Here is a 24794-nt window from a genome sequence, read left to right as displayed (position 1 = left end):
ATTTTAAATGAACACACCGTATACAGGATATCCTATTTAAGACCGATACTTTCATAACTCTGATAATAAGTCTAATCGAGTTTCAACAATGTGAACAGGTTTAGAACACAATAAATATCAGCCAGAGGACTTAATTTTCAATTTCAGAGTTTCTTCTCAAGAAGAGACCGATGGGTTTCCTGCAACGTACAGAAGCTTAAACGACAATGTGGCAACCAGCTTGAAAATTGTTTAACCCGATTTAAAACATTTTAAAATAGTTACCCCACCGTATTTTCAAGATGTTTTTATTTGATTTCTCTGATAAAAGGTCAATTATTTTCAACTAGGATGGTTCACTGAACCTGAATAAACCTAATTTATCAATAATACAAAAAAATTATCCAAATAAAAGTTGCACCAAATCAATATCACAGTGTTTTAAAATTATTTTTAATTATACGGCGTGTTCCCATTTTTTCATAAGGAACATTCTGTATATTATTGTATTTTTCCACATTAAAAAATTATTGTCCCATAATGAAATTACCAAAATGTAGTGCAAAATCTTGTTTGAACATCATTTAACAGAAAATTTACCAAAATACATAGTAGAAAAGTGTGTACAAGCATACACACATAAATTTATTCCTTAATTTTTATAATTCCCACGAGAAAAAGTAAACTTTTTTAGATCAAGGAATTGTAGCTGGCCCATTAAGGGGCACCATCCAATCTGTCTCTGTGGAAAATGTTGATTTAAAATATTATTTTAAATATTTTGAATTAAAAACAGTGTCTATTTCTTCCAAAATACGAAAAACTTCAAATATCTTGTAAATTATAAGAAGTACCCTAATAAATTCAAAGATTTAATTATGCATGTCAAATTTAACACAGGGTTCCATTTTTTCTAAATTATAAATTTTCGTTCAAGCATGAGTAACCTCACCCTTGATTCAAAAAACTCAAGTTATCCATGATCCAAAACTTGGAACCTTTAACGCCTGTAATTACTATTTTTCTATTGGAAATTTGTTAAATAAATGAATATGGTAAGGTTTTTCATGCTTGAGTGAACGACGAAATCGCATACTATTGCATGTTTATTTAAAAAAAAACGAGTAGGTATATTCTGTTATTAGCTCCCTTAATTTTACTCAACTTTTTGTCTATTTTTTTAAAGCTAACAAGCGGAATATAGAAATATCAAAGCAACGCAAGCAAATGTTTTTTTGAAAGATTCCCTACTTTATGTAAACACAAATATTAAATATTTGCACTAAGAAGTTCCTACTTTTTTGTGTATTCTTAATTCCACTAAGCAAATCGACTTTTGCTTCAAGGTGACAAAATTTTAATTTTTCAAAATTTTGCAGCTTATTTCTAGGGCACTCTGTATAGAAGTTAAGTAATGCCCAGAAGAAAATTTTTGCTATGTCCGAACAGACATACCTACACGTCCGAAAAGGACATATTGACGTTTTTAAAGTTGAAAAACAGAACAGTCTTCCCATTCCAAAAATAATTTATGACCTGCGGTAGGGTAGGGAAGTGGAATGAGTTTAAGTTGAGCGTCGTCCCAATTGTGTTGCAAGCGAGTGTCCCAGTACTCAAGTTTGCCTTTCCCGAGTTTTATTTCAGCGTCAGAAAATCGCGAAATTTTTCTTACATTGCTTTCTAATTCTAGTTAAACTGCATACCGAGCTGCATACTATTCGATGATACTTTTTACGTTGTTAATATTAGCCGTGATTTATTTACCTTAGACGAGATCACGATTAACCTTACTTAATTGACGAATCAACTTCCAGAATATCTAAGATCAGCTGGGCTGGGATCTCAGCTAAGTAGAACACGTATATTTTTTCGTTAGTTTTTGTTTTGTGTTAATGTAAAATATCTATAATTATTTTTTTGTTTCCAATCAATGTCAATCAGTCTCAGTTTTTGTAAATAGTAAAATTACACGTCCTTTGTCATGTCACATGCAAAATTATACAAGTCAGATATTTTGCAAATCGGAGCAAAGGCAGTTTTCACTGAACTTTCCAATCTGAGTAACGAACCGATCACAGGGAGCATCTGGACCACCAACCCTATGAAACTTAAAATGTGAAACGAAATCTAAATCAAGTAGGTTTCGAAAATTTCCGTCAAAGCCTTCCAAGCCAAGCTTCTAACCACCTTCAGTCACCAGCTACAGCAAATGACACAAACAGAGAACCATGCTAGTGGCAGAAACATCACCGACGCGCAGAAAAATCGCCTATGTTTCGAATTTTGGGAAATAAAAAGTTTCCCAAATAGGTACATCAAAATTACACCCCCACACCCAACGACAAGTCCAAATACCAGTGCGGGTCGAGTCCACCCCAGGAGAGTGAAAATCCAGAGATCAAATATGCCATCCTTTTGCAAAGATCCCTGCAGTTCCACAGCGGAGTTACCATGGGGTGTGATCAAACGTCGCCTCTAGTAACTTGCAACTTATTAACCAGGGACGAATATCTGGCTAGTACATGTTGTATGCTCCATATTTATTTCTTATTGCATTAAATTAAAATAATAATTAATGCTCCATAAATTAATATTATTATGCAAATATCACAAATAAACATATTTTCTCGATTCAAAACATTGTTAAAATTCAATTGCGAGCGCCTAGATCACGAAGTGAAGTGAAATCACATTGAAGATCCTAAGGAATAAAAACCCACCCACAAGTAGCTTTCAAAACCTAGGTACTCAAGTGGACCTACATACGTAAGTGCTTAGGCAAGACAAAGCCTACAAAAGGCAGCATATAGATACCTGAGTAACCATACACGAAGCGCCCAAAAAAATTCTAATCCAAAATAGGCTCACTTGAAAGCTTCCAGTGAAACCAGCGCCATTCCGAGGGTGTACGCAGGTTATAGGCAAAATAATCTACTCCCATCAGGTCCAAAACCAAAGTCCAGAATTAAGGTAGGTACAGAGAGCCGCGATGTAAAGGAGCAGTAGGGAGGTCACACGTCGTGATACGACATACAATACCTCACAGGGTATTCAAAAAGAAAAAAATATGATTGCCGAATTTTGTCCGAATTATTTGGCAAACTTGTCCTGACAAGACAAATACTGATTTTGCAGTACTATGTATACAGCAATAAGTTTTAAATAAATATAAAAAGTATGTGACATATTTTATTTTGTTAATAAGGAAATACTTAATTTGTTTTCTAAATATAGTTTTCATACATTTATTATTATTAAAATCAGTACCTAATTGCTATTAACATTGAGGTCGGCTAATCGGGCTAATGAGTAAAATAATAACATGTGACTTAATAGATTCTCCGCCTTTTTATTCTGTAAAAGTGTAAAGGCGTATACGAATTGATTAAGTTAATAATGCGTCAATGATGATGTGTGTTCATGTAATTGAATTAGCAGTTTTGGATTTATAAGCTGATACAGCGGAGCCTGCAAACTAATCAACTATAAATTTGTATCAGATGAGTCATATGATGCACACATTTACGGTAATTATAGATTAGACAGGCAGAATTGAATAAAAACAATTAAATAACAATTTGGAATTATAAAGGTAAAATTGTCTTTGGTTAAACATGATTAGGGAAGTATATCATGGGATCTATTTACAACATTTTGTTCCTTTTCATCAGTTTAATAAAATGAGTCTTATTTTGCACATAAATTTTAACTTTATTATTATCAGTTTAAATTATTTTGTCGAATAAATAACATCCTCTAAAGAAATATGACAATGTTTTATTGGTTTTCTGATTATATGTATTTTCATTCACATAAAGAAAATAATTTGCATGAGGCATAAACTAGATGCTTTGAAACAGGGTTCCATAAATTCAGAGGTCGATAGCATATTAAAAAAAAACATGATTTATTCCTATAGACTATGAATCCATCGTTTGAAACCGATAGTTACTAAATGATTCAGAGCCGTATCCATAAAAAATAGTCCCACTTGCTTCTGCCAGCCAGTGTTGCTAAGTCAATGGATTTTCCAGTAGATCTGCTAGTTTGAGGCTGGCATTTAGTAGACTAAGAAACCGTTCTAATTAGTGGATTGGCTTGGGACAATGGCTGGAGACATTCCATTTACAGGACTGTCTCTATTTACACGATGCCAATGTTGGATTGGCTTAGTGGAATGTCTTCACAACTGGCCTCGTGTAAATGGGTCATAACTTTGACATGGTTTTGAAGGGGAAGGGGAAAGAGGGGAAGATGGGGGAGAGGGAGATATGGCGGAAATGCGAGAGAAGGAAATATGAGGGAAGAGAGAGAGATATGGGGCAAGAGAGGGGAGATCGAGAAATAGAATGAGAGAGGGGAGAGCGAGAGAATGAGATAAGAAACGGTGAGAGAATGCCAGAGAGGGGGAAAGGAGAGAGGGGTGGAAAGAGGGGGAGAGATAGGGGTTGGTAGGAGAGAGGGAGGAGAGAGATGGGAGAGAGAAAGCTATGTCTAGATCATTAAGAGTTAATTTTCGTAATCCCTATTATAAAATTATTTATCGCTTGACATTTGTTGCAATGAAAAATGGTCGGTGAGTAGGGTTGCCAGATCTATTTCATGACAGACCCGGAGAAATTGATGTCCAAAAAAAAAAAAGGTCTTTTGGAAATTTTGAAGTCAAATCGATCTCTAAAAAAAAAAAAAGGTCTACAGCAGCTCAATGGACAAATTGATGTCTAAAAAAACAATCAGATCTCTCAGGAAAATAAATTTCGGGGGTAGGACGTCTTAACCCGGAGAAATGACATATTAACCCGGAGCCCGGAGATGTACCATCAAAACCCGGAAGACTCCGGGTCAAACCCGGAGACCTGGCAAGCCTATCGGTGAGCCAATTGTAATGAGTTCTATCGTTGATAATATTTAGGTTATAATTGAAATCAGAGCAGCTGATTGGCTGGATTTAAAAAAGCACAACAATCTTTTTATTTCAATCAATCAGCTATTCTGATGTCAGATTATAATCTAAAAATCATGAGCGAAACATTCTGCCTAATGTCAAACAACTTTACGATCATAATTTTATGTGAAAAGCATAAAATAAAAACAAAATGTTTTTTTAGAAAATTTAATTTGTATTAAACTCTATGGCAATTGCTTTTTAATTTCCCTTCTATACACAAGTGTATAAAAACTATGCGAGCCTTATTTTTCAAATGTATAATCAAAGGCGTGACGAATACAACATTTAGGTCGGTGTTGGTGATGCGCATGCGTGAAGTTTACATTACCATTGATCAGACATAGCAATATTAGTTTGTAAAGTTCGAAAATTGGAAATCTGTTGGTTTAAATATTGCCATCAAATGGCAGCATTGCCGTCAGCTTGCTTGTATTTAAGGGGATATAACACGAAAAACTAGACGAACTGTATATTCAGAATATAACTTTTTTGAACTCAGGTTCTCTAGATTATTGGTTACAAAAAGCCAGAAAAATTCCATGTCGCTGTGGTACAAAAATGTCTTGAATATGATATCACATTACTTCTCTTGAAAAGTTCCAGTGAGATGATTCACTTTGTCGATGGTGGCTGAAGTAAATTAGTCATCGCTTTCCAAAATGCAAGTGAAAACAACTTCTCACAATTCTGTAATTTTAATACATTTATAATAGTTAAGTGATTCATCAGTAAATTATTAGATTTTTGTGTATCACAAATAATTGCTCAAGGTAAATTTATATCGATCATTATCTGACCAATACTATATAAAATTAAGCCGTGCCTAAACTACGCATGGTATGATTCACCACATGTCAGATAAAAATAAACAATTTTATAACGTCACATTGTAACTTTCGAAACTTTAATATTTAAAATATTTTTTTATTAATAGCCGCTGAAAGTAGAAGTGATGATTACGCGGGAACCACCTTTTAAAAGTAAAACCTCAAATACGTTTTCATGTTTTTTCTTCAGTAATCTAATAACAAAAAGTTATTTATTTCATTTTTAATATAACCCATGCTCTTAAAACAATTACATACGAGCTAATGAATAGAGCTTCAATCACTAGAGATGTTAAATCATCAGTACCCTTAAAGTGCAGTCAATCATGTCCAACCTTGTACAATAAGAATTGAATTGTATGCAAAGTAGTCAAGGATAGGTAATCTGTAATTACCCAGTCGTTTTCCAATTATTTATAAAAATAAATAATTAAATATCAATTTTGCACACCGATACTTTGAAAAACAATATTCGTGATACAAAGATGTCTACTATACAGGGTATATAATATTTTTATTTATCATTACATCATTAGTGTCTAAAAAAATGTTATAGTCATAGTCATACACAACGCAGGGTATGTAAAAAAATATGGTGTTTTAAAAGAAACACAGAATCAGATATTACAGAAAATGATTATTATATTTTAAAATGTACAGTTTTTGCGAAGTTTTCTATTTATCTGATGCTTTTAATGCATCTCTTATCTTTTATTCTTTTGCAAAATATGACATAGTATGATTAAATACCTATCTAAACAATTAATCTTATCTTTATTGTAGCTGTCAACATTCTAAACACCGCTAAATTTAATTTTGGCAGACTTTTTTTTATCACAGTTAAGTACCATTAGCGATAATAAGTTTAAAATTAAATTGCAGCAATAGTAGTAGGTATATCCAAGTGAAAACTAGATGAAAGCAGTCGTGAATAAGTATATAACTATATAAATGGCCCTAACGAGGCTGTATAATTCTATAGCTGCTTTTGATAGCGTATCTGCCAAAAATGTTTCCATTTATACTGGGTGTTTAGTTTGGCCTGGACGCTATAAAACTTCTATTTTTTTAATTTAACACTGGATATTATTTTGAGATTCCTCGTTTAATTTTAACAAGAGTTTGTACGCCATAATTTGGGTTTCGTTTAAACAAGTTTAAACAAGGGTTTCGTTTTCCAGATTTTCAACTTGTTTTAATGAAAAAGTCCAGGTTGCAGCGTATTCGTTCAATTTAATAGTAAATGTTATATGAGGTGTTGTTGTTATAAGTACAGCCCTGGACAAAAAAATCCGTCCTAGATGTTTAAGATACGAAATTAATAAAAGACCATAAAAGCAGTTTAGGATGAAAACTTTTTATTGTCCACTACTGTAGGGGAACCATGGACCTTTTCTAGTGTCAGTGAGCTGTGGAAATAATGTGTAGGAGCTATTAAAATTTCATACACTACCATCGCATTATACTCTTCAAACATTATTCAAATGGGTCGACTCCAGTGGCGCGGCAAGGGCGGGACGAAGGGGCCCATTGCTCCTTCTACCACTTTAAGCAGTCGCGTAAAAAAATGTTTTTCCAGAGTAATATGAAAAGTATTTTTTTAATTTTTGTTATTGTACGAACCGTTACATATAATTATGTAACAAAGTACCTAGTACTACAGTTACACATTCGAAATGCCATTTATTTTGCTTAACGCAAGAAGGAATCTACTGTTTAAAGATATCTACATATATGCATATTATCTACAGTAGCTGTCAAAAAGATTCATGACAACTGAAAAATTATTTCCACAATTTATCGGTCCTTCAAATCATTAGTCATGCCCGCCCTTGCACTTACAAGTAGCATTTTCGTGTAGAGGTATTTTCTCTTTTTTTTTGTAAATGAAATTAGCTCGGTTAGTATGTCAAAAAGTGGCATCTATATACAAATACGAACGTTTGTAGTAAAATTTGTTGCCTACGGCAATGCCATCTAGCGACAGCGACTAATCGATGCAACTTTGGATATACGTAAGTTGTGTTAAAACACCATATTTTAGGCACATTTCCATCCATAGCGCCCTTAGACCCAATAAGAACCGTAATGAACATCAAGGCGGACTTAGAAATTTTAATAGCTGGTCCGCCCCCACATGGCCTAACCCGAGAACAACAAAGGCAGGCCAAAGATTCCTATCTAAGGCTGAGGAAGTGAAAGGAAACGATAATTATTTCGCAAAAAACTATTAATTGAATGTTCTACACAGTAAAGTGTACGCAAATTAATATATTTGTATATACAAGTATAAGCTTATTATAATCTCGAACTGAATTCTGAAGTAAAGACAATATTTTTCACTTAATCAAAATGTCATTCAATGGAATAAATAAATCTCGACTGAAGAAAAATTTCATTCAAGATTGCGAGATTCAAGTTTGTTAAACAGATTTGAAATTAATGAAGATGCAACAGTCTGGATTTTTTTCAAGCAGTTGAAACACTTCGAAACCAACATATTTTAAACACAAAGTATTGTTTGTCAGAATATTCTCTTAAATTGTCATTTTTGTGTATTGGGATGTCTTTTACTTTTTCCGTATACTTTGTAATGAATTTATTTAAACAGAAGTAAATATTTTTTCCTAGCGTGGCTAGAAAATATTTTACTTAGGCGCCAAATACCTGACGCCGCGCCGCACAGTGGTCCACCCCATGTAAAACTCTGCCAAAAAGGATTTTATGCGTGTTTTCTGAGTGGAATTATTCTTACACTAAAGTAAATAAATTTAAGTTTCATTTGCCAAAAAGGGTACCTCTTTTAGCTTTTAAAATACTACTGTTTCTATCAAGGCTATTTTCCGTAGTTACATTCAAATAAAAATCGACTTTAAGCAGACTTTTAACTATGTGCTCCATCCGCCTTGATCAAGTGAAACACATCACTTGACAGCATGTCTATTTAACTACAAAATTAACTTAAACTCATTCTGCATTTGAATGTATTTCTATGTAAAAATGGAATATTTCCCAAAACACATAGGATAACGATTTCTACCAAGGTACATAATCGTTCATAATTTACGAGGGGTGGATAACTCAATACAAATTTGTACACATATTTTAAATCCCAATTAATTAGGACTGATTTAAGTACTATTTTTCAATTATCCAGATTTAACATGATTTAATTGAGAAATTAAGAGATTTAAATTGAGATTTAAAAACTTATTAAATTTGATTTAAGGACATTTCTTTGGATTTAAGGAGATTTAGTTAGATTTAAGGTACTGGATGGTGATTTATATTGATTTAAAAGTGATTGGACCAGAAATTTAACACAAGTCAATATTACTGACATTGTTTTTGCCTCAGTTAAAATGATTTTACTAATGTAAATTACCAAAGTGGAAGCAACTTCCAATTATCAATGTTTTTTTTTATATTTGCTTACTTACACTATACGCGTGAAAATAAGCTGCAAATATAAAATAATGTTTAATAAAAGTTTATGTTATATTTCTATATATTTTTAAAATCTTTATACATTTTCTCAATCTGTAGTGTATCATATCTTTTATTTGTAAAAGGTTCGTTTCCACATATGAGAATTGGTCCATAAAAAATAAAATCTCTCTACGTCATGAACGTCTTCTTTTTTGGCCATATACAGGGTGTCTCATAATTAGTGACCAATAATTTACTACTTAATTCTATTGCTAACAATAAAAATATGTTTTCATACATATAAACATGGGTCGATAAAAGCGTCCTAAGATAGCCCCTAAAAGGGACCTCAAGAAATTAAATTTTTTTAAATATTTCCGAAACGGGTTGAAGGATAATTATGCATTCTGACACCATCAACGCGCATTAAAAGTCGAAATAGATTATGATAAAATTTTTGAAAAATATTAGTCAGGGGCGTCTCAATTGGGAGGGTCGTTGGCTAAAATTTGCCCCAATTTTTTTACTTGTCGAAATTTTCAAATTCAGATGCCAACGTATAATGAACTTCACTTCCTCTACAAAAAAGGTACTCTTTATTTCTTTCGATAAAATGCTCCATTTCCGAGAAAAATGGATTTAAGCATTTCATTACATTACCTTAATAAAATTTAAAAAATTTTTCTTGGATACCTAAAATACCACTATGAATTTTGATATGTCATCATTGTAATGTACAATGTGAAAAGTGCTTAGAGCTGAAAGCACTTAAAGCTAGCGAATTTCGTTAGCTTTGCTTATGCATGTTTTGGCTATTGCGAATTAAGGAGGAAGTTTATGGTCTTATGAAAATTTAAATCACGATTTAATAGATTTATAAATATTTTTTGGCGATTTATAATGATTTATAGGAATTTAAAGGAATTTTAATAGATTTAACGCCTCCAAAGGTGATTTAAATAGATCTAAAATTATATAAATTGATTTAAAGACAACTGTTGTGATTTAATAAAATTTATAGAGATTTAATTTGATCTGAGCTAAGAATGTACACGGATTTAAGGGAGTTGTCCACCCCTCGATAATTTATATTTCAAAATGTATTTTTCGAAATTTTCTGCTTCTTGAATGGGGTTGAAATAAGCACCCCTAAGTAATTTTTTGCTACAACTTTTTTGTTTGATAAAAATTGAATATTATAAAACACGTATCAGATATAGCTGATTTATTTGAAAACTTTTACCTCTCTTACTTTTTGCTTTAAATTTAACCGTTTATTAACAAAAAATTCACTATCATTCGTATTACAACTAGTCATACAAGTAAGCGGTTGTCAAGCTAATAAATAGATCTTTTGTGACTATTGCGAGTGCTTCCTTGGATTTACCACTCAATAATTTTATTTCTTTTACGATAACTTAGGAAGAATTATGGCAAATAATTTTCCTAATGATGAATATGCTCACATGCTGCATTTTTTAATGTCGAAAAAACTTTGCCGCAGCAAGAAGATTGTACCACCAAAGGAATCCAAATCTAATAACAGAAATTAGCATGACTGCCGCCTACTTAAATATTTCTTAGATGCAATCGTGCGAGTTATAATGTGAATGAAATTTTATATTTTTGTTAATAAACGGTTAGTTTTAAAGCAAAAAAGTGAGAGAGGTAAAAGTTTTAAAATAAACCAGTTTACCTGATACGTATTCCTGACAACTCAATTTTTATAAAACAAAAAAGCAAAAATTAACTTAGGGGATGCTTATTTGAACCACCTTCAATTGGCAGAAAATTTCAAAAATTATTGAGAAGTTGCACATGCATTAGTAGAAAATCTGTGTAAAATTTGAGAATTATACCTTTTTTTGGTTTTAAAATTACAGCCGCTATTCCATATTTTTTTGGAAACTTTAATAGGTTGTATCGAGGGTTGTATCCTCTAAGGGGTAAACATTTTTCTAAGGTAATTTTTATGCAAAACGTGCTCTTTTTAGCTGTAGATTCACCGGTATCATGTGTGCTACTTCTTTTGAAAACACCCTGTATGCACATTCAAATAAATTCTAGTGATACAAAGTCACTTCGTTTTTTTATCATTTCTGTGGCCAGACGATTTCTAGTACAAAATATATTTTGTAAATACGTAATTATGTAAATAAAAATATTTTTCACCACCAATCAAGATATTAGCTTCATAATGTGTTTTTAACGAAAGTAGTAATCACTAACAACCACAAATAGGGCAACTACATATGAGATATGTATATTAATTATAAAAGGTGTAGAGATATTTTAAAATTGTTGGTTTTAAAAATACCGTCATTCTCGCAAAAATTACATCGACATGAACTCTATAAATATTATAATATTAATAAGCGCAAATTAACCCTTCGTCTAATAGAGCACGGAAAGCAATCCACATTGGAACGTCACATCGAAGAAAATTTTCTAACTCTTTCTGAAGCAAACTACACGGGTCATTGTGGAACTTAAAGGATTTTCAAGCAGCGTTGGAACAAAACAGGAAGGTGTTGGGTGGATTTTTGGAAAGATGCACTAAATGGCTTGATAAAGATTTACATTTAATGTTCGATGAAGGCCTTCTACATATATTACTAAGAGCGAAAAAAGAAAACCGTGTAAGGATTACGAAGCATCATCCGAGCGAAACAAACACCAGATGGCAGTAATTCTTTTTCGGAAATTTAACCACACTCTTACATACAAAGACTAAAATCTATAGGTGGAGTTAACCAGGCTGCCTTTATTAATGAATTACGTTTTGTATCATCACAAATCTTGAATGTAGATCATAAAGACTCATTGGAACGATCATCTACAGTGCCCTATTCTAACCAAAACTTACTAGATTTAGGTTTGACAAAACAACAATATGAGTATCTTCGAAGTTGTATTATGAGCAAAACTTTTAATCTGTTTATCACGTATAAGCAGATGTTAGAAGCTCAAAAGAAATGTTACCCCAATGATCTGACAATCACCGACATAAGTACAAAGGGAAAAATTACAATCTCTTAGAAATCACAGAGCCAATAGACTTTTAATGTTTGATTCACTTAACTTATCTGATGAGACGGGATTGATTTTATATTTTGATGGATTGGATACATCTTCTGGGCAAAGCGAATATAAATAAATATTAGCAAGCGAAAGTCCATTAATATCGGATTCCAATCTGTTGATATATTCCACTTAAACTAGTTGATGAAAGTAACATCTGATAAAATTCGTCAACTCGACTTTGTCGGCGTATTCCCTAGAATTTGCGAAATAAACTCCCTGAGAACCATGAGTGGTGTTTCGGAAATTGAGTCACAAATGCATACTAACATTCGACACCTTCCTCCGTAACAAAAAATGAGTTAAGGTACTTTATACTTTCAGTAGTTCACGTCTTAATAAATACACCATCGAGTGCTAGATATACTGTATAGTTTAACTCTTAACTAAACCAACAGAAATGAATGATCTTGCACGTGTAATGCAAAAAATCAGAAAGAGAAGAAGCATTCAGATTTCAGCTCTCCACTTTCCAAGCTTGGATTAGATTTAAATGGTAAATGGTAAAAATAATGGTAAAAGGTCCACGACAACCGAAGAACATAAGAAACAAAAAATTCTACCAATAAACTTGTACAAGAACGATTTGAGTTTAATAGTAGATATACCTCGTCAAGTTAGCGGGACTAGCAATAACGGAAATGTATATGGAGATTTTTTAGTAACTTTACCTGCACGTCTGAAATAACAGAATTGGTTAAACTATTTTATATTATATTTCAAACCTCGTTTCAAACTATGTTTTCTTGCGTTAGTGGTATTAATTAACGCAACAAAGTTTGGACGGGCTACAGCTGAACTTTATGTAAGAAAATATAATTGGATACAATGTCATTTTACCACTTGGACAATTCGGAAGATGCTCAAGAATGAGACATTAATATTTTTCGTTAATGACGTGGTTTACTATAAAATTCCAATATAAATATTTTTTTTTTAGACGCAGGTTAGGTACTAAATGTGTCATAAATTCATATGAGAAAAACAGATTATATTAATTAAAAAGTTGGCAAAGTTTTTACATGTTTGTAAAGGGTAGACATTGCTATTAATAATTATGAAAGAGGATATCGTACAGATGTCCTCCGCGACACATTTGGCATACTTGGCTTCTTTTAAGAAAATTCTGTAGTACGCTTTCGCATACCTACAGCTGAATTTCGTTAATAACTCTCCGAATTTCTGCCTGCAATTCAGAAATGCTATTCATTTGAGCAGCATAAACTTATACTTTACGAATCCCCACAGGAAAAAGTCGCATGGCGTAAGTATTCAGTTTCCCAAATTCGAAACTGAGGTGAATTAATTTTTGCATCCCGTCATTAGCGGCTGTTCTCGAGGCTGTTCTGCTGACAGCATCGACCTCCTCTCCTATCCTCCTATCGATCTTGGTAGCCAAGTCACTTCCTTGTTGCGTGAGATGAATCGTCTATCAAAATTCTGGTGTAACAAGTGGATAGTTTCACGTGCCGTATGACAGGAGGCACCATCCTGCTGGAACCATATTTTATTCAAATCCGTCCTATCCAAGTGAAGCCACAAAAAGATAAATAGCTTCTATCTACATCGTTCTCCATTGACAGTCTTGGGTATACAGTGACCGTTCTTGAATGACCCGAGGGTAGTCTCTGCCCCAAATTTGAGTTCTGCTTGTTCACATACCCACTAAGATGGAAATGCGCGAAAAGAAGATATTCTCAGTAAAATCACGTCCACTTGATTTCTCCAACATCCAATCAAAGAATGTCCGGCGTAATAAATGGTCGTCTGGTTTCAATTCCTGAGTTAGCTGAATCTTGAATGGATGTAGATCTTTTGTTAAAATCCGCTGCATTGTGCTTTTTAAAACGTTTAATTACAATTACAACAGGCCTGCCTGTTTTTCTGTTATCTGCAACCGAACCTGTTTGTTCAAATTTGGCAACTAATCTTTTCACAATTGTTTCATTCGGGGCGTTCTTTCTACCGAAAATTCCGCGTAATTTGTGCACAGTCTCAGCTACACACTCTCCGTACTTGTATATGTCTATATAAGTTGACTTATTTATGATATACTTGTGTTATTTACTACTTATTCATAAACACTTTATCAACTTTTTCATTTTATTTGTCAAAGCCTTGATAAAATCAAATATCTATTGTAAAACGGATAATCGGGGACTTAAAGCTTGAAGTACTGAAATTCACAATAAGCACTAGTGGAACATTGGATTTCCGGTCTGATATATTAAATTCGCCATGTTGAATCTTACACTCTCATGCTATATTCGGATTCAGCGACCCCAGAAACTCGCATCTACCACATTTCATGATAATCGACAGAAAAATAAAATTTTCGATATAAAATGTATGTATTTTATTAAGTAAACAATATGATATTTTTATAAATTTTCTTTAATCACATGAAACTATAACCTTTTCCTGATACTTATACCAAATTTTATGTAAAAAATACTAATAGTAACAAAGTCACAGATGTTTGGCAGAAAAATGATCGTTTTGTACGCCGGCTGCGTATATGCATATGCAATATCAAAATTTTTATCTAAGACATTTTTTGCTAAAATTGATAATAAGACGCTAGAACTCGACTGGAATATTATGATATAATTATACAGGGTGTTAGAAATAAGTGCAAAATATTTTAGGAGGTAGTTGCCGAAGACATTTTGTGAAAAAAAATTCATATAAACGTAGGTCGAAATATGCTTCGTTTCCGAGATACAGTGTTAAAATTTAATTTTTTTATTTATTTTTATTAATTATTCCAGAGTTTTAAAGATATTGACTAAAAATTTGATGGTTGTATTTTATTAAGAAATATTGACAGCAATCTACCTATAATGTATCAATAGAAATTAAAAATATACAACTTGCAATAAAATGTTTTATTTTTTTTCCTCAAAAACGGTGCATCCTATGAAAAAAAATTGAAAAGACCAATTTCATTCAGAATTGATGGCGGATTTCTAAAAAGATATCAAAACGGAGAAAAGTCAATGGCGTCCCATTTTCTTATTAAAAAATTTTGTGGCATTCTCGCACGAACGCCACTGGTGCAAGTAGAAATATTCGGATCACGCCAAAAACGCACATTTATCCCTCCAAAGCGTTTTTCAAGTTTCGAGTCAATATCTTTAAAATTCTTTGAAGTAATTCATAAAAATAAATAAAAAATTAAAAAAAATTAAAACAGTCTGTATCTGGAAACGAAGCATATTTCGACCTACGTTTATATGAACATTTTTCACAAAATAACTTCGGCAACCACCCCCTAAAATATTTCGCACATACTTACAAACACCCTGTACAAAGTGAATATAAGTTATATAAGTTGAATAAATACACTTGTAACAGATAACAAACCCAAATCCACTGAACAACGGACGTTCCTACCAAAATATAAATCTTTATAGTATATTCTAAGTAGCAGTGAAGGAACGGATGAATAATAATGTGATATTAACACACCTGGGAAGTGACGGTATTCATACTTCATAGATTATCGAGTATGTCGTCGCATCAATAAAAAATTCATATAAGACAATGAATAACTGAGTATTTCGCTGACGAATGCTTTGTCTTCGGTCACAGTGACGTTACCTGACACCACAGGGATTAACAGCAATTAAATGATCCGTTGCTATGTTATAATTTATTTTATTGGGTGGATTAAACGGGATTATCTTCATTAACCTTGGCGTATAATTTCATAAAATGGTTTACATTTAAATTAAAAAATTAAAGTGAAACGTACTGTTGCAAACATGTTTTACAAAATTAGCACAATATAAAAGGAGAAGCTAAATTTGCCAAATATTTAAATTTCAATGTTATAAACGACACATCGTTGAGTATCGTTTAAACGTACCTTATATAACCCGAAACATGCGAGTTATTTTGGCTAGATTTAAGAAAAAATTGTGCTCGATTTTAATTGGTGAATAAATTCAAATAATTTAAAACTAAACGCGTTACCTCGCGCGTTACTGTACTTAAAGCTTAAAGTAATATGTAATTTAGAACGTATTGTTTATAACAAACGTTGCCAGTTACTTCATACATTATTTATGTAATTTAGATATATTTTGTGAAAGTTCTCCAGATTAATCCAAGGATGTCTCCGATAAACAATATTAATTGTACCTGAAACCTTCATATACATATACTATTTAAAATATATTTGTATTTAGTTATTGCACGGTTACAAGGACCGAGAGGCAATCGCACATTCCAGGTCCGTATTTAATTTTCACGAGGGGGAAACCGCTGACCAAAATTTGTACAGTAAAATACTCCTAGTTTCATTTTAGATTTTTCATGTATGATGGCGAAATATGAGTTTTTTCAAAATCACAATTTTAAATTCTTACAGCAACATGTACAGAAAAAAATCAGGTTATTTTTTTCCTTTTCTACTCCTCTCTAACACCTGATATAGCGACATCTAACGGCCGAATAGAGTATGACGACAGATACATACAGAATAAAGAACGACCAGAAACGAAAGCCAAAGCTACTCCTTTGATAATTATAAATATTTGAGCTTGAATTCTGAATTTGACATAATTACCACTTACACTGACAGCAAGTGCCAAATATTAACTTCTATACGAAAAAAAAAATAGGTTCTACATGTTCGCTGAAAAAGCAAAAACTTGGCCACTATGCGACAACTGGTATCCTTGGATAAAACAAAATAGTGTCCAACAATTTATAGAATAAATCATAATAATAGTTGATTAATTATTATAATGCACTTGTAAAATTGCGCTTTTGATCATTCTTTACCATGTTACACGCCAATATCGATTTCTCACCCACATGCCAGATAAATCTGCACAGTTTGGCCCGTGCACATAAATTATTACGATATATCGTTACTTGTGTAGTTGACGTAAAATTGAATCATCTACACAGTTATTCGATACGGCGCGCGGCGCAAGTAACAATTTCAGGTGATTATGTGAAATTTGGGAGAGGGAAACGTTCCTTCACATTTGACACGTATGTTACACCCCATGTACAAGGTGGCTCAATGCTTGTGGCTTTATGTAACAAATCTATGTCATTCATATAGGTACTTTTGTGGATACCTACTATGTCAAGTTTGAGTAAAATCGCTACAGTTGTTTTCCTTTTAAATTAAAAAAAAAACATATCAAATAATAATTCCGATAATACTGATATAGTACGTTTCAAACCCAATGTCTGTTTATCAGAGTGGGTCCTAAATTTAACAAGAAATCCAAAAATGCAAAAGTATGAGGTGTGTTCAGAAAATAACCGAACTTTATTATTAATTCTGTACATTATTGGTCCTTATCTTCTTCAAAGTATTCCCCTTCCCTATTCACACACTTTTCCATTTCGTGAAGCAGTCCTGGATAGCTTAATTTAAAATGCCTTTAAATCTGTGACGAATTTGCTTTGATGTCATCAATAGCCTGAAAACGGTGTCCTTTCAGCTTTGATTTTAATTTCAGAAATAAGAAAAAATAGCCAGGTTTGGCGAGTAAGGAGGGTTAGAGAGGACACTAATCTGATTTTTGGCCACAAAACTGAAGAATTGACAAAGCTGTGTGTGCGGTCGTATTGTCATGGTGCAGCAACCATCAGTTGTCTCGCCACAACTCTGGTCTCTTTTTGCGAATTTTTTCACGTAACCCTTGTAAAACGCCTTTATAGTTCACTGTTTCACATTGAAGCAAGAATTCACATTGCACAATTCGATTACATCCGAAAAAACAGTTAGTATCACTTTGACATTGGATGTGGACGTGCTTTCTTGGGGCGTGAAGATCTTTTGCCAATCCATTGTGATGATTGATTATCTGAATGTTGTAACCGTAAACCCAGCTACCCACCCACTATGATCCTTTGAATGAATGTTTCATCGTCATTGGATCGTTCAAGGAGTTGCCAACAAACGTAACTTTGCGTTGCATCGTTGTTGCAGAAAATCGCACATTTCAAAAATCGTCACTAACACTTAAATACGTTGCACTAAAATAATAATATCACGTAAACTAAATGAGATATCAACAATCTAAGAACATGTGATTGTAGAGGAGGTTATGCGCAACGCAATGATGCCAATCGCATATCACTAAATATCTTAGAGTTAGGTAACTTTCATTTAAAACATTTCTTTGTATCATTGATAAACCAGGAGCTATGGAAGAATCCGTCTTAAATGGGACACCCTGTACGTTAGCATTCACCTCTGGTATTTCAAATACGGTTACCTACTAGCGGGCCTTTTCGAAGATAAATTAGATAAAAAGAACCCAAAGTTGAAATTAACACTTATTAAACTGTTTATGATTTTAAACTAAGTTTTCACATCATGTGTCGTCATTTTAGAAAGTTCCTAATGATAGACAACTATCAGTACCTATCTCATTATCATTCGTATAAATTGTAACCTAAAGAATTATGCAAACATGTCATATACGTCGCTTTCGATGGTTGTTTTTTTTATTTAAGTACAATTAACACCTTTTGAAAATTGCCCTTAAATCATTCATCGCATTGGCAAAAAAAAAATTGTGAGCGAATGCCTGTTTCACCTGAATAAACAAACATTTATAACTGAGGTAGGTATACACCTTACTTTTGTCTATAGTTTAACTTCCCGGAAGAAGATCAAAACCAAACCCTTCTGGCTAAGGCCGGTGTCCCATATGCATCCGAATTCCGACGATACGAAAATCCGAAAGTGTTGCTATTGGTCAATATACATTCAAATTTTTACCGCTCATTTTCATCCGAAAATTTTAAAATTCATACGTTGTCGGAAAAAGTAGAAATAATTTTAACTTTTGTCCGAAATCGTATGTTTTTTAACCTCACTTTTTAAGTTTTTAACATACTATGATTGTTGTTTGATAGATTTACTGTCAAATAAATGTTATATTATAATGTCGAATGTAGAAAATATAATACTACGTATATTTCCTATGATATATACCTATGGTTGACATTTAAAAATGTCCCACCTTCATCTTGTAACAAATTCTATGGTTCTATACTTGATTTCTATGAGATTAATTTCGGATGCATGTGAATTATATAATCATTCGTATGAATTAAAATATTTTCGAATATCGTACGTCGGAATTCGGATGCATGGGACACCGGCCTAACGCTTCATTTAGATAAATGAAAAAAAGAGGCAAAAAAATTGTTTTAACTACGTATTTGGTGGAACAAATTAACAAAGTAGTTATCAAATAGTTGAGTAACAGATGTTGTTTATACCAACAGTTCTATAGATAAAATAAAATAATTGAAAAAAATCTCTACTAGCCTTATTTTAGAAACAAGGCCCAATCCAAAAACAATAGATAATTTCATGATCCACTTCCTCATTTCATTATACATGCATGACTCATGCTGTCTACTCACAACCAGAGGGCTTAATCATCCTACGAACCCAATCATGCCGTGTTCATCTACCTTTGTGTTTGGTGATATAATATTTTAAATTATTGGTAACGCGTCTTTTCCCTCACAAAGATGTGTTGAGAATTTAACAATAATAAAGATAAAAACTGTTACCTACCAGTTATTTTGGTGTTTTGTTAATTAAAGTACTATTTATTTTTCAGTTTATCCGAATGTTTGGATTCACACAGACTTAAACACAGGACAGACTTTTTTGTTAACAATGTGCTTAGGATTAGCAAAAGCTTAATAAAAAATGTTTCGGAAGCATACAAATTTATCCTCCAGAAAAACCGCAAATCATTTGTTCAATTACGAAATTCCAGATACGACTCAGGTAATTAAAGATTTCCCTATGTACTAGGGTTCCTATGAACTTGTTTGTATATCTATTGATGCGACTAAATAGGAAGCAGGAAGTTGCAGAGGAGACAAATATCTCTCTGTGAGCAAAACCGTTGGGAGACGTAAACAGTAACGGGTAATCTCGATAAAATCACTATGAGATTTTATTTTCTTCGTAGAATAGAAATAACATATAAAAACGTTTCGAAAATCATATATTTAGTACAAATAATCCGAAAAAAAACTCTTATTCTTCTTGTATACAATTCAGTTCAATTTACTAGCTATTTTTATACAGGGTGACTCAATAATTACAATTAGATCTTTAATCGTTGACCTGACAAAAATTTAAAATATTTATACAGGGTGTCCGTTAAAGAATGGGACAAACTTTACCATTAGATTCTACGACGGAAATTAATAGGGACAAGTCATATACAATGTTGCTCATAAACGCCTAGTTTTCGAGATACAGGGTGTTGAAGTTGAAAAAATAAATAACATTTTTAATAAATTTCGACTATTTCCAGCTAATTTCGTATACGAGGGTTATTTGGGTGAGGAATTCGAATTTATCAACGATTTTGTTGTATATTCTAGAGGGCGCCACAAGCAAACATTAGCACGTATTTAAACTACCAAAACATTTTTGTGCCATGATATATTTCACTTTGGGCTAGAAAAATCTTTTCCCCCCAACTTTTCTTCTTAAAAAAGGTATACCTTGCTAATATCAACCGTTTTCAACAAAAAGGCATTTAAAATAGTATAGTATAGGCCGTCATATTGAAATTACTAATTATGAGCTCCATAATCATAAAGGGCCTATTTTTGATAAGTAGCTTTAGAATTAAAGTTTATACAGTCCAAAGTTATTTTCAACTCCACTAATAAACATTGAAAAACATATCTTTTAAGACAGATCAAAAGTAATTAGATTTTTAAATCGTTTAGATTAGTTACATTGTTTAGATTGTGTTAGATTGATTAGATTGTTTTAAAAGTTTGTTTTTTATTTTGTCAATCCTGTTTGCAGTAAAATTGTTAAATAAACGAAATTTAAAATTGTAATTGCACTGTTTCTTTTAAAGGAATATTTCTCGCTAATAAACTATTACTCCTAATTTCGTTTATCAGTGTTGAAAATAATTTTTAAACAGATTTTTGTATGCATTTACAAATTTAAATGCCTTTTTGTTGAAAATGGTTGGCTTTAGAGATGCATATTTGCAAGGTATAACTTTTTTAAGCAGAAAAGTGAAATCTCGATTGAATACACGGTGGCACAAAAAAGTTTTGGCAGGTTAAATGCGTCCTAATGGCCACTTGTGGCGTGAAAATACAACAAAATCGTCAATAAATTCGAATTTCTCATCCCAAAAAATCCCCGGATACGAAATTTCGCGAAATTGGATCGAAGTAGTCGAATGATACTTTATGAGCAACATTGTATATGACTTTTCCGCATTAATTGTCGTCGTATAATCTAGTGGCAAAGTTTGGCCCATTTTTTATCGGACACTGCATAGCATATGTTTTTCAAATAACGTTTCTTCTTCAAGATACGGAAATAGTTGGGTACATTTTTTATATTTTATTTATTTATTTTTTTATGTATTGTAAAATACTATTTTACAGGGAAATATCAACATCGAGTTCAACATTTGGTGGTAAAAGTGAATCATCCTAGCTGCTTTATGTGACAAAAGTTAAGAGAGTCAAGTACAAAACAAAAACCAATAAATATTTTACTAAATATAGAATCGATTTCTGTTCTGTTAGCACATTTTTGCAAAATATGTTATCTAAAAGTAGGTATACGATATACATCTCTAAATACGACTAACAAACTTTTACAAAGTAAACTTGGTTAAAGTTGACACAAAAATTTTAAATTAAATAGGGGTCAATTTCAACTCCTTACGATGATATATCAACTAGATGATGACCATTTGACAATAGTTTTTTTTTTTAATATTCAGATGTACAGGGTGATTCACTATATTTTGACCTCTCCTTTAACTTTTTTGTTTTAAGAGTTATAAAAAAATGTTAAATATAAAAGTTGCACGAATTTTTATGAATTTTTCGAAAATGATAGAAGAAAAACAAATGAAGTCCAAACAAAATGGCCACGGATGTTAACTTTGTTAAGTTAAATGGAACACCCTGTATATTTTTACATATTTGGATAGAACCTTCCCTGTCGAGCATAGTCATGTAGGGTTTGTTGGGTCCATCGCTAACAATAAGCGAGATACTATTAAAAAAGGAAAAGAATGATTTTTTATTAAGAAAATAAGACATCTTGTAATTGTTAAACCTTTTTCAGGCATTTCTGACTTTTTCCAATTACGTGAGGATTTACAGATTTAGTTATAACATATTTTGACAGGTCGGACATTGATATGGTCCAAAATGCGTATAGGTATTGTAACTAAATCACACTAATTAGGCCGTGAGAGGCCTAATTACTCATGGACAATGTTATATGGTAGGCCGTGACAGTGACAGGTAATGTTATGACAACATTGTTATTGTTTGACAGTTTGTATTATTATTTATTTAAAATGGGTTATACAGAAATAGAAAATTGAAATATTGTAGGAATTAAAATAGAGCAAAGTTCTTCTTCATACTCTATTTTAATTCTAAATTCTACCTGTCACTGTCACGACCTACCATATAATGTCCATGAGTAATTAGACCCCTCACGGCCTAATTAGTGAGATTTCGTTACATTACCTATACGCATTTTGGACCGTATCAATGTCCGATCTGTCAAAATATATTATAATAACTAAATCTGTAAATCCTTACGTAATTGGAAAAAAGGCAGAAATGCCTGAAAGAGGTCTAACAATTACAAGATGTATTATTTTCTTAATGAAAAACCTTCTTTTCGTTTTTTAAAAGTATCTTGCTTATTGTTAGAGATGGACCCAACAAACCCTATATGGCTATGCTCTACAGGGAACGTTTTATCAGAATATGTAAAAATATACAGGGTGTTCCATTTAACTTATCAAAGTTAACATCCGCAGCCATTTTGTTTGGACTTCATTTGTTTTTCTACTATCATTTTTTAAAAATTCATAAAAAATCGTGCAACTTTTATATTTGACATTTTTTTATAACTCTTAAAACAAAAAAGTTAAAGGGGGGGTCAAAATATAGTGAATCACCCTGTACATTGGTACATGTTTTCGGCTATTGATGACTCATTTATACAGGACCAAAAAATGGCTAATCTATGGAACATATTTTTAATAATAATTTTGATAAAGAAAGTGTCTTTTTTTAAGGTTCCAGTGTTTTTTTCTGTAGCACGAAAGATTGATGGTAATAAAAAAAATTATTGCTCTTCCACGCGTACCTATTATTTTTTGTTAACTCCACAACTAAGAACTTGTTCCAAATTTAGCAGATATTTCAACTGGTTTAGAAGACGTTTTAAAAAAATAGTCAACAGGTCATCTCTAAGATGACATATCTCCGTAATAAAGACTTAGAAATAACTTCACTTGAAGTTTTTGTGTTAATTTTGGCCAAAGAACGCACTGTTAAAAATTGACAATCGAACTAAAGCACCCTGTATAACTTTCATTTGGAAATAATGAAAGCAAATTCAAATTCCAATGGAAAGTTTAAATTTCAATGGTAATGAGAAAACGTACCGTGTGGACGTCTCCAAATTTTCCAGTATTGGCCCTATCCAATGGCACATGATTTGAAGGATGATTGCCCATATTTATCACAAATAAATTACGAACCAGAGTGTGTACAATAAAACGTCATGTGTCCCGAAAACTAAACACAATTTAGCTCGTGCTTATGGAGCGAGCAGATGTGGTCCGATGAACAGATGCTTAGGGTGTCTCGCAGCACAAACCACTAATCACCATAGCCATCCCCATTCGCATCTAAAATACCTCTGGTCCGCTGTACGATGCAGAAGAATGCAGTTGCACCTTTATCAACTCACTCATGCAGACGTAAACTGGAATGGTTATTTGTGGAAAATGATAGGATAGGAGCTGTCGGAAATTTAAAAAACAACTTTTGTGTGAAGCTTATTCTTATACTGGATATTCGCATTTAAATGATTTTCCAATGGTCACAAACTTGACGACCTTGAGAATAAAGTTGAATCGAACTAGGATAAGATGACACTTTAACACTGGAATGACGAACCCGTTGGAATTTTTGCGCATAAAGATTGACCCTTTTTGAATAACAGTTTTTGCTGGTCTCGTGGTGACTTCAATAATACGTTAAGCGCCAACAACTGTACAGGGTGGAAAAAAGTTTAAATAAATATGATTGCGGCTTTCCCCGACTCATCCACAACGCGACCGCTGAAAAATGTAAAAAAACGAACGGAGTAAAATGAAATTAGGACACAGAACTACCGAATTTCGACGCCAACATTTCGGTTAAACCGGACGCGACACTAAACTGCTGACACTGTGCTTTGATCAGAGCTGGATGACGGTTAGAGGTATGTCGTATCCCCACACGAACCTCTACTACCGATCCTGAAAACGTCAGCACAGGTAAACGCACCTACGAGCTGCTTGCACCTTGAATTAGATGACTCTTAATTCACCAACACCGTAAACTTTTCTTAAACCTACGGCTGATCGTATTTTGGAAAAACTGCTATGTTTTGTCGGGCTATTAGCAACTTGTACCAATTATTGTTTTTTTTGCCAATAGATTTAAGGGGCAGTGAC

At 32.7% G+C, this 24794-nt stretch overlaps 1 protein-coding gene across 2 annotated transcripts in view; it reads right to left on the bottom strand.

The window, feature by feature from the left end:
• The window catches only part of LOC108908046 (protein numb), a 32935-nt gene extending 8399 nt beyond the window's left edge, over nucleotides 1-24536 (bottom strand). For both annotated transcript variants that reach the window (XM_018711952.2, XM_018711953.2), the window contains exon 1: nucleotides 23736-24536. In XM_018711952.2, coding sequence (XP_018567468.1) covers nucleotides 23736-23807 — 72 coding nt within the window. In that variant the 5' untranslated portion in view covers nucleotides 23808-24536. The remainder of the gene's footprint in view (nucleotides 1-23735) is intronic.
• Between the last annotated feature and the right edge of the window lie 258 nt (nucleotides 24537-24794).

Source organism: Anoplophora glabripennis, unplaced genomic scaffold (genome assembly GCF_000390285.2).
Source record: "Anoplophora glabripennis isolate ALB-LARVAE unplaced genomic scaffold, Agla_2.0 scaffold285, whole genome shotgun sequence".
Lineage (NCBI taxonomy): Eukaryota > Metazoa > Arthropoda > Insecta > Coleoptera > Cerambycidae > Anoplophora > Anoplophora glabripennis.
This window is presented reverse-complemented; position numbering and strand designations above follow the sequence as displayed.